This window comes from Pelophylax lessonae (genome assembly GCF_965119305.1).
Source record: "Pelophylax lessonae genome assembly, chromosome: 4".
Classification (NCBI taxonomy): Eukaryota; Metazoa; Chordata; class Amphibia; order Anura; family Ranidae; genus Pelophylax; species Pelophylax lessonae.
The window spans coordinates 157,314,191-157,326,168 of record NC_138771.1 but is presented as its reverse complement, the minus strand read 5'-3'; the positions used below and the strand labels follow the sequence as shown (position 1 = coordinate 157,326,168).

General features: G+C 44.8%; 1 protein-coding gene across 1 annotated transcript in view; it reads left to right on the top strand.

Moving 5' to 3' along the window:
- FBH1 (F-box DNA helicase 1) overlaps window positions 1-11,978 on the top strand; it is a 154,659-nt gene that overhangs the window by 11,440 nt on the left and 131,241 nt on the right. Inside the window, exon 4 of the mRNA XM_082253201.1 lies at window positions 3,877-4,007. Within this exon, the coding sequence (XP_082109327.1) occupies window positions 3,877-4,007 (131 nt within the window). The remainder of the gene's footprint in view (window positions 1-3,876; window positions 4,008-11,978) is intronic.

The following is an 11,978-nucleotide window of genomic DNA, read 5'->3' as shown; positions in this document are numbered from 1 at the left end:
CAGGTTGTACAATAAATATAACAAAAGCAGAGGTGACCCAACCAGATAATAATTATGGCCCCGACAAACCAAAGGGGAGGGGGGGAGGGGAACGCTGAATTGAGATGTCCTGAAGATTGAGCCTTTGCCAGACCGGAGCCATTCTTAAATAGCCCCTAAGACCACTTTTGGCGGGCACTTTGAGCGGGAATAAAGAGCAGGAAGGGACCCCATTTGCTGCTAAAAATAGAGGTGGCCAGAAACTCCCCAGATACCCAGCCTTTATTCCCCAGATACCAAAAAGAGCGGGCTTTTTGAGCGGGAAAGGAAAACCAGAAAGGCTTAGGAGTCAAAAGGTCAAACCCCTAGTAAAAGGGGTTTGACCTAGTAAAAGAAGGGGACAAAATGGCTGAAAACCTATAACTGAGATTATTAAACCTACCCCCTTCCGCCATCCCATAGGAAAGTGGGGGCTATAGAAGCCCCTCTTTCTTATATTCTCTTGCTTACAGAAGTAACTGGTACCCAGCAGATATAGAACTTGCTCTGTAACTGCATGTTTAGGGTCCTAAATAGACAAGAGGTTTCTTGTTTTAAAGTGATTCTAAAGCTTGTTTTTATTTTTTATAATAGACAAGTCATACTTGCCTGCTTTGTGCAGTGGTTTTGCACAGAGCAGCCCTAATCCTCCTCCTCTTCTGGGGTCCCCCAAGTACCCCCATTGCAAGCCATTCATGCGTGCCTGCAAGCTGGCTCTGTGTGTCTATAAGACACACAGAATCGGACTTAGCCCCACCACCCACTCCCTGCTCACCGAGATTGAGTCTGTGAATGTATCTGAGCCAATAAGGAGAGAGCGAGCCTCTGCTCTTGTGCACATCGCTGGATCGAGACGAGGTACGTTTTGAGAGGGGGTGCTGGGAACTGCTTGCAGAGGGTTTTTAACCTTTAGAACCACTTTAATGGTCATATTCACACTATACAAACTCATTGCTGCCTCCAATAACTTTATCCCTCCATACTCTTAGAACAACTTGCTGAAACTGCACAGTGTACATTGTATACAAAATGAATAATACTGTGTTGCAAATTGTATAACAATTTCATTTTCATTTTCTCCTCTGTAGATAGTGGCTGAGTCTACCTCTTCCATAGCTCTAGGATCAAGAGACAGTTTCACTTTCATTCAGCACATGTTCTTTGACAGTGATCTGTGGTCAATAAGAACTGATGTATATAAACGGAACAAACTTCCAATTTATGGGAAATCAGCGTCCTTAGTGTTTACGTTTTGGCTGTTGGGCAAACTTAAAGTGGAACTTTCCCAAAACAGTTACATTTACTGTATTTTCTGGCGTATAAGACTACTTTTGAACCTCAAAAAAATCCCCCAAAAATGGGAGGTCGTCTTATACGCCGAGTATAATATCTCCAAGGTAACCTAAGTATAAGTATTACCGGTAGATCATGTAATGGGGGGGTCGTCTTATACGCCCAGTCGTCTTATACGCCGGAAAATATGGTAATTAATGCTATGAATAAGAAGTCTCAGAAGTGATTTTGTTCTACACTGAACTGTCCAGCCATCAAATGGGTGGTATAACTGATGACATGTGCAGCACCATGTCAACTGAAGATCATACAGAGGCTAATGCCCCGTACACACGTGCAGATTGTCGGCCGAAAAGATTCGGCCGACGACCGATCGGCCTATTTTTGGCTTGTTAGTATGATGCTTCCGACAGCGCACTTTCGGCCGAAAAGAATCTGTCGTGCAAGCATTAAAATTTTTGTATGCCGACACCAGAGCGGCCGATTGTTCGCCAGTCAATACAGAATTCGGCCGACAGACAGCAGATTTGCAAGACTGGGCATGCTCAGAAAAGAAAAAACACAGGGAAAGTTAACCATCACATGACATCACTTCTGCAGTCGGCTGTAGTCGGCGGACAAAATTCTTGTGCAGTCTTTTGCACTTTTCAACAGACACGACAGCCTGGGGACAAAAGACGGCCGATCGTTCGGCCGACGATCTGCACGTGTGTACGAGGCATGAGATAGCAGCTTTGTTGGCTGTAAGACATAGGGGGGTTTAGTTCCACTTTAGAAATAAAATTAGTCTTTTTTTTTTACTTTGCTAAATGAGCTGCTAATAGCAGACCGTACCTGCCCATGTGCCTGTCAGTACCTATGAAGTTTCAGAGGATTTTCCACCATGTGTGTGCTCCTGCTTAGATCTACAGTTGTACATGCGTCCTTTCTCAGTGACACAAAGTCACACCTCTCCTCCACAGTGATAAATAACAGCAGGTCCCAAGTCAGCATGGATTTGGCTCTGTGTGCCTCTCAGGAATGGCTGCATGGTTGTAGCTTTAAACAGGAACATGCATGTAGTGGACACTGGAGGGACTCCATAGATGCCGCCAGACACAGGGAGCACTGGCATATCTGGAATTGGGCAGTGCTAGCAAGAGGCACAGGAGAAAATTATAAAAACAACAAGAGCATGTAAGTTCTATTGTTAGCAGATATTTAGCAAAAAAAAAAAAAAAAATGACTTTAATACCAATGTAACCTGTTTTGCATTTAACTTGGAAATCCTGCAGCCCATCATAGTGATGGGCCAATAGGAAGCTATTTGCCCGTTACTATGGTGAGCATTCTTACTGGCCAGGAGAAATGTGTGTGGGAGGAGGCAGACAAGCTTTTAGAAAATGCATTTTGAAAAGTACAAATTTGTAAAATAACTTCACAAAATAAGTTAATTGAAAAGTACAAATAAAAAAATAAAAAAAGTATGTCCTTTTTTACCTGGAGTATATAACAAGCAGTGGATGTTGCGCTTTGGCTATAAGCACATAGGTGTTGATTTGGGATTTTATTTAATGTGCATTTGATTATATGGACTGGTAACAAAAAGGACATACACAAAAAAAAAATGTTTTTTTATTTGTATTTTTGTTCAATTTCTATTTGGAAGTGCACATTTGAATATGATGATTTAAAAATATTCACAGGTTTATGTATAAGAAAAGATTATGTTGCACTAGTTCATAAATAAATGTAAGTATCTGATTGATGTGAGAAACACATGCCAGTGATCGCTGCAATCACAAATATTAAGATAATTGTCTGGTGAGTGGGTTTTCACATGGGTCTTTTGACAATTATAGGTTCATTAAATGTCAATACATGAAAACAAAATTCTACAGCACTCACCTTTTAAGGCTCCTTTCACACTATCCGTCCGTCGGACGGATGCCATTTTTCTCAGCGGGGGATCGAGCCGCCGATCCCCCGCTGAGCAGAAGGATGACAGCTGTGTCTCCGCGCTGTGTGCCGAGACACAGCTGTCAGTTCCCAATGCATCTCTATGGGGGAAATCGAATGGGAACGGACCGTCGGTCCGTTCTCATCCGATCCCATCCGCTGGACGGATGGAAAATAGGGTTTCCATCCGTCCAGATTTGACGGATCGGGTCGGATGTCAGCGGACATGTCGATGCCCCATAGGAATGCATGGGGGGACCGTTCAGATCCGCCAAAAAAACGGACAGGCAGATCTGAATGGTCCGCCTGTGTGAAAGAGCCCTTACAAGCGCACACCAGCAGTTCACCTCTGACACCGACTTGCCTCATTTATATTGGGAATTTGTTAAACAATTTTGCATTACAGAACGTGGCCGCAAAGTGCAGTATCTGCACCACTTTCCATAACAACCTTTACATTTTCCAGTAGACCGTTGTCTTCATTTACAGTTAGATTGCAAATTCTGTAGAATTTGTAAAAATGAAGAGTCTGCAGTCCTAATATGCAATTTTAAGGCACATTAATACGTTTTTGACAAGAACAATGTGAAAATTGTTATTCAGCAAAAAATGTTTTCCTGTTTTCAGTTTATCCCATGGAAAAAGCAGTATTACCGATATGTTTCTAAAGACCTAAAAGCGGTAGCAGAAGTTAATAATATTCTCAAGAAGAATGGCATAGCTGCAGATAACCCAAATTACATCCTAAATCTAGTAAGGTAAGAAGTGCATACTTGTATTCTTATACAAAATACACTGACTATGTTACACTCAAGAATTTGTTCCCCAAATGCCTAAAATGTATGTAAACCCTGACAATGAACTGTTCCTATTTGCTCAATTTGGGTCAGCTAAATATACCATTGAAAGTGTTTTATTATATCTGTTTGATAAGTCCACAAAATACACTACTCAATAAAATTAATGGAACACTTTTTAATCAGCGTATAAAATTAAGTTGATTTTCGCTGCTCTATATAGGGGCAGTGGTGTGGTGCCCTTCTCTTCTCTCACAGCTACCTATAAATTGCCTCAAACTGATATTTTCAAATTCCACCAGGTTGCGTCATATTGTAGACAACTGAATTCCCCCTATGTGCAGGTGGATGATCGTATTTGGGGCTTTTGGCATGCCGGAAATCCCAAAGCCAAAGGTATATCTCTTCTCTATGAGGCCCTCAACTCCAAATCTCTTTTTTCTAAACTCCCCTCCTGCATAAAATGGGAATCAGAATTGGGTAAGGTCTTTACTGACCAACAGTGGAAATCAGCTCTGCTCTCTGGACGCATATATGCCAGGTGTTCTAATTACTGGGAGCTGGCCTACAAAATATTCAGCAGATGGCACTTTACCCCATACATAGTGGCCAAGTTTAATCCCGACGTATCTAGCACATGTTGGAGGAACTGCGGCCAGGTTGGTACGCTGTTGCATGTGGCTTGGACGTGCCCCGCCATACAGTCTCTATGGAGGGAGGTGTTTCACCTCATCTCCAGAGTGGTGACATGTTCTGTCCCCCCCAGTTCTGAACTAGCATTGTTGGGGATAGGGATTCAAGAATTTAAAGGTCCGATTAAAACAGTTATCATGCAGATTATAATGGCGGCTAGATCAGCTATTTTCTCTAACTGGAAATCAGCAGAAATTCCAATGCTCAAAGAAATTATTGTACACGTGCAGGTGGTAGCAGAATATGAGCGAATTCTGGCTTATAGAGATGGAAAAGGCCCTCACTTTGAAAAGCACTGGTCTCCATGGTTTGAATTTTACAGCTCCTGGAAAGGTTCTTAATTTTCCAGGATCTGTATGTCTCTCTCTTTTTTTTCTGGTTGTTACAGTTGTTACAGTTTAGCATTTGAATTCTAATTAATGATCACCCAATTCTGGCTTATGTTTATTGCTTGCCTTGGTTGTTAATCCAAAGACTGTAACCTTCTCTAATATTGACATTTCTGTTTGGTATGCCTGTTTTCCTTTGTATGCAAATCTAATAAAAATTTTATCTGGAAAAAAAAAAAAAATTAAGTTGATTTGATTCCTGGGATATTGATCTGGTCAGTTAAGTAGCAGAGAAGGTTATTAATCAGTTTAGCTGCTTTGGTGTTAATTCAATTAACAGGTGCATTAGATGGGCAACAATGAGGCAACCTCAAATAGGAATGATTTTACAGATTAAGGCAATTTACATTTTTTTCCCTACTTATCTTTTCTGACTTTTTTTTCACTAATTTTGCATTTGGCTGAGGCCAGTGTCCCTTCTGGTAGCATAAGGCGATACCTGGACCCTATAAAGGTTGTACAGGCAGTCCAACTCCTCCAGGATGGCACATCAATAGGTGCCAATGCCAGAAGGTTTGCTGTGTCTCCCACCACAGTCTCAAGGGCATGAAAGAAATTCCAGGAGACAGGCAGTTACCCTAGGAGAGTTGGACAGGGCCGTAGAAGGTCCTTAACTACTTTACCACTAAGCCTATTTTTGACACTTTTTGTTTACAAGTTTAAATCAGTATTTCTCTATCGCTCATTGACAGACGTAGTCTTCGGTGATACAGCACCTCCGGGTTATGTTGCCTCCACAGGAGCAGGACTAGACTGGAAATAAAAATGCTCTGGCCACACCCCAGGGGCAGTCCCCGAGGGTATATCCTCTCTCTCTCTGCCACAGCAAATCAGTTTTTTTCTGTCTAGTCAGGAGTAAGGACCTAGATACCTTGCTGGGATCTTCGGTCCTGGCAAGATTTTTTTCTTAAAAAGATTTTTTAGACAGCTTTTTTCTCCAGTGTTCCTGTGAGATCTTCAAGCAAGAAAGCTGAACTGGGCGACGGGCTGGATGTTGAGATCCGGTGGTCACCCCAGTTCAGCCTACGAGCGCGTGCAGGCCATAGCTCCGCGCTGGGTCGGCCGCGACATAGTCCCACTGGGGGACTGACCCCGCGAGTTAAACGTCTCGCTGAAACGCCAAGGACCATGAGTCACGGCGTCCGTATTGGTCGACAGCCCTCCCGCCCCGGTGGAGAGGGGTACTGTCAGGAGTTGTTGCCCGCCTGGTTCCGGTATGGTGAGTAGTATGTTCCCCCTTTTCCCCTGGCGGGTCTTGTGGTGAACGCGGGCCCCTCTCTGTATGGTAAGATAGAGTCCCCCTCTATCCTATAACATGGCACAGATCCCCCTACTTTGAGTGTGATTTTTTGTGCAAAAAGCCAGGAGGCTTGGTTTGGGAGCTAACAATCTAATTGTATACATGTTAAAAACATTGTAATCAGTGGCAGTCTGGGAATCTTACTATGATAATAATAAAGTACCTACCAGTCAGAAGCCACGGACATATAGAGCTGCCTTCCTAGTCAAATCTCCAGCTATAGCAGGCCTTCCGAACGGCCATGCGGTCCGCCAGGGCCGGTACCGCCAACCACGCCAAATCCCCATGCAGAGAAGGTGTTGTGTGCTCTGCAGCACACCGCTATTCGGTACAGGCCGCCGCCATTTTTTTTGCTGGATCGCACGAGCCGCCATTTTGGCGTAGCCTCGTGTCTCCAGCATGGGGGCGGCCATGTTTGAGGTGACCAAACACCTCGTGGAGCTAGGGGAGGCGCCGGAAGGCGTGCAGAGGGGCGGAGCCGCCTCCTTTCTTCCTGGGCAGCCAGCCAAAAGACTTCCTGTTTGTGTAGACAGCGCTGTAACCTGTTGCAGTTAAACTCTGAGCATCAAGTGGTGAGCCTGGGGGTCTATCTCTCTCTCTCTCTCTCTCGATCGATAGGGATCCCTAGCAGGTAACACTAAGGGGCTTTGTGGCGCTGGGGGTCTGAAAAAAAAAAAAAAAGAAAGTTTTTTATTTAATTGAATTGTATTATCTGGGAAGTTACTGGAGTAATCATGGACCCTGCCACACAAATTCCCCCACCTGTTTCCCTCGAGGGGGCCACGGGACCCGCCGGTGCACAGAGTATGGATGCATTTACAGCAGTTTTGGAGTCTTTGGTGGCTCGGGTGGAGGCAGCCTGTCAGGGACGGGGGTCAAGGAAGCGACCCCTGCCTACCCCTATATTATCTGACACCTCTGACTCAGATTCAGAGATGGTCACTGCAGTTGCAGGTCCCTCTGCAAGGGCTGTTACCTCAGGTAAAGCTCCCTCAGACAGTGAGGAGGACGTTCCTTCTCCCGCTATAATTCAGGAAGAAGCATTGGTGGACGCACTGGTTGTGGCAGTGCGGGAAACTTTAAGACTTGAGGTTTTACTGGCAGAGGCAACTGAAACAGAGATTCCCTTTGGTACTAACAAGCCCATCAAAACGGTGAAGGTTTTTCCTGTACCCAAGTGTTTTGGTAATAAAATTAAAGGAGAATGGGAGCATTCTAAGCGTACCTTTACGATTTCCAAGCGTATTGCTAAACGCTATCCATTTGAGGAATCTTTCATCAAAAAATGGACGGTACCACCAGTAGTGGATCCACCTATTTCCAGGCTGAATAAAGCCACGGTTATCCCAGTGGAGGACACTTCGTCCTTTAAGGATCCGGTGGATCGGAAGAAGGAAGCAGAGTCCCGCACTATCTTCTCTCTGATAGGGTCAGCATTTAGACCAGTAATTGTTATTGGTCTAGTTTCCCAGACACTTACGGAATGGGCAAGATTGGTACGCCAAGACCTAAGGGGAAAAGATATTCCCCAGGAAACATCTGATTTGATGGAACAGATTATACAAGGGCTACAGTTTATCAGTTTATACTCCCCTATTAGGGCATGCATCTATGTCAGCGGTAATCCTCAGACGTGTGCTATGGTTAAAATGCTGGTCAGCTGACCTAGGTTCCAAAAAGACCTTGACGAATCTCCCCTTTCAGGGGAATCGTCTATTTGGGGCCACCCTAGATGAAATCATTAAGGATGCCACTGGGGGCAAGAGCACTTTTTTGCCACAGGCTGCTAAAGCTAAGGGACCTCGCAATAAGCGAGGACCTTTCTTTACCGCCCATAAAGGGTACGTACGCCCGGCTGGAACAAACGGGAAAGGCAAGACTCCTCCAGGAGGGTTCAAGAAAGGCTGGTCGGTCAAACAGAGGACCGACTCAGCCAAACCCGAAGCAAAGGATTACACAGCCTGAAGGTGCGCCCCCACCCGGGTTGAGGGTGGGGGGACGTTTTCACCGGTATTCAGGATATTAGATCGAGCATCGACTACCACTACCGGTGCGATTCTTCCCTTCCAACATTTAAGTACTACAGGGAGCGGTAGTCACCGTTCCCTGAATAGATCTTTTCCTTTACCTTTTCCTAAGATTAGTCTCTATTCTCCACAGGAATCGGATCTGGTTGACCAGACAGACCAAGAAGCCTCTAGCCGGGTGACTTCGGTCCCTGAGGTTCAACCAGAAAAGATCACCCTTCCTGATAGGAATCAGGTATCTGATAAATGTGTGGGAACAGAAAACGACCAGACTTTCTCGGATGGTCGGGGCCAGATAGTTCTAGGGACGCCTGGTTCAGATCCAGTCAGCGCCAGTGGTCCTAGAAATTCTAGGCTGGCCTCGTCAAGCCGGCCTGGCCGACTTGGACATGCTAGTCGCAGACGTTCCGTGGGAACTTCGTCTCAGGGAATGTCTGTGGTCTCAAGGCCCAATTTACCATTGTGCTTTACAGTCGCTGGCTTTAATGGCCTGGCCATTGAGACCCAAGTACTGAAGGACAGAGGGTTGTCAGCTTCAGTCATTCCTACCCTTATTAAAGCAAGGAAAGCGACTTCCAGCAAGGTCTATTATCACACATGGAAGACTTATATTGCGTGGTGCGAATCTTTAGGATTTCCTCCACGTACCTATTCGGTGACTCGAATATTGGCTTTTTTACAAAAAGGGGTTGAGCAGAAACTAGCCTTGAGCACCATTAAGGGTCAAGTTTCAGCATTAGCAATCTTCTTTCAGAAACCTTTAGCTACCAGGTCCTTGGTGCGGAATTTCATCCAGGGGGTGCGGCACCTGGCTCCACCAGTCCGCGCGCCCTTACCGCCCTGGGATCTTAATTTGGTTTTGTCGGTTCTACAGAAACCTCCCTTTGAAAACATCAGGGAGATTCCCTTGCTTACTTTATCCCAGAAGGTGGCCTTCTTGGTGGCTATCACTTCTGCTCGCAGGGTGTCAGAACTGGCTGCATTATCATGCCAGTCCCCATACTTAGTGATTCATAGGGATAAGGTAGTACTTCATCCTAAGCCATCCTTTCTTCCTAAGGTGGTTTCAGATTTTCATCTGAATGAAGATATTGTACTACCTTCCTTGTGTCCTCAGCCCAATCATCATCGGGAACATGCGTTGCATTCCTTGGATGTGGTTCGGGCAATCAGGGTATACCTGAAAGCTACGGAATCATTCCGTAAGACGGATTCACTTTTTGTGATCACGGATGGGCCCAGAAAGGGTTTGCCTGCATCTGCCGCGACCATTGCCAAATGGATTAGACAAACGGTGGTACAGGCTTATTCTATTAAGGGTCAGAGTCCTCCGTTCCCTGTTAGGGCGCACTCCACTCGAGCGCTCAGTACTTCCTGGGCTTTTCGCCATCAGGCGTCAGTGGTCCAGGTATGTAAGGCGGCCACCTGGTCGTCGGTACATACCTTTACAAAATTCTATAAAATTGATGTGATGGCATCGGCGGATGCCTCATTTGGCCGCAAGGTTTTGCAGGCCGCAATTTGAGGAGACCGGTGGTCTACCTCGAGGGTTTTTTTCTGTTTGAAAAATTTATTTTTGTTGAGTCTCATCATTAAGGATGAGCATTGTAAACTTCTAGTTGGCACCGGTTGGGCCTTCTAGATTGGGATTTGATTTCCATTTTCCCACCCCTCATTTGTGATACTGCTCTGGGACGTCCCGGAGGTGCTGTATCACCGAAGACTACGTCTGTCAATGAGCGATAGAGAAAAATGGATTTTTGTAAAATCTTACCGTAAAATCCTTTTCTCTTAGCTCATTGACAGACGTAGTCCCCGCCCCTCTGTTTTTGAGTTGGGTTGGGTTAAATTCTCTAAGCACTGCTTTTGTGACATAACTCATTTGCTTTGGCAGAGAGAGAGAGGATATACCTTCGGGGACTGCCCCTGGGGTGTGGCCAGAGCATTTTTATTTCCTGTCTAGTCCTGCTCCTGTGGAGGCAACATAACCCGGAGGTGCTGTATCACCGAAGACTACGTCTGTCAATGAGCTAAGAGAAAAGGATTTTACGGTAAGATTTTACAAAAATCCATTTTTTTTGCTAGAAAACTACTTAAAACCCCCAAACATTATATATATATATATATATATATATATATATATATATATTTTAGCAAAAACTCTGGAGAATAAAATGGCAGTCATTGCAATATTTTTTGTCACGCGGTATTTGCACAGAGGTCTTTCAAACGCCATTTTTTTGGAAAAATTATGAAAAATCACATTTCACTGCATTTAAAAAAAAGTAAACAGTAAAGTTAGCCATTTTTTATATATTGTGAAAGATGATGTTATGCCAAGTAAATAGATACCCAATATGTTACGGTTTAAAATTGCGCACACCCGCGGAATGGCGACAAACTACGGTCAATGAAAATCTCCATAGGCGACGCTTTAAATTTTTTTAACGGTTACCAGTTTAGAGTTAGAGTGTAACTCTTTTTTTTTTTTTAATTATTGCTCACGCTCTGGCGATCGTGGCGATACCTCACATGTGGTTTGAACAGCGATTTCATTTGCGGCGCGACTTCCATATACGTTTTCTTTCGTGCGCGAGCTACCGGCGATGGGGGCGGCTAATTTTTTTTTTTTCCTATTTATTTATTCATTTATTTATTTATTTTAATTTTAACACAAAAAAATCTGATCACTTTTATTGCTGTCACAAGCAATGTAAACATCCCTTGTCACAGCAATATGCAGTGACAGGTACTCCTTTATGGAGGGATCGAGGGTCTAGAAGATGGATGGGTCCCTTTGAACGGGACTCCATCCAGCCGGTGGACGTGCCGGCTGGGTGCTTGTGTCTCCCGTCCCACCGGGCAAAGCCGCGGGAGGGGGGGGGTGTCCCCTCCCGATCGCCGGGGTAACGATCGAGCGGCTCCCGAGCCGCATCGGTCATTACCGCCGGAAAACCGACCGCCGGCTCTAAAAAACGGTACCGGGGTGATGCCTCTAGCTAGAGGCGCCACTGGCGCCCTATGCTTTTCACAGATGTGAGCAGGTTCACCTTGAGCATAAGTGACAGACGTGAAAGGGTCTGAAGAAAACATAGAGAACATTATGCTGCCTGTAAGATCGTTCAGCATGACCGGTTTGGTGGTGGGTCAGTTATGGTCTGGGGAGACATATCCATGGAGGGACGCACAGACCTCTACACCCTGACTGCCATTAGGTATCTTGATGAAATCCTTGGACCCATTCTCAGACCCTACACTGTTGCGACCCTTTTTAGAATTTCATCTAAAAAAAATGTGAAAAATGTTATTTTTTCAAAATTATCGCTCTTTTTTTTGTTTATAGCGCAAAAAGTAAAAATTGCACAGGTGATCAAATACCACCAAAAGAAAGCTCTATTTGTGGGGAAAAAAGAACATAAATTTAATTTGGGTACAGCGTCGCATGACCACCCAATTGTCAGTTAAAGTAACGCAGTGCTGAATCGCAAAATATGGCCTGGTCAGGAATGGGGTAAAATCTTCC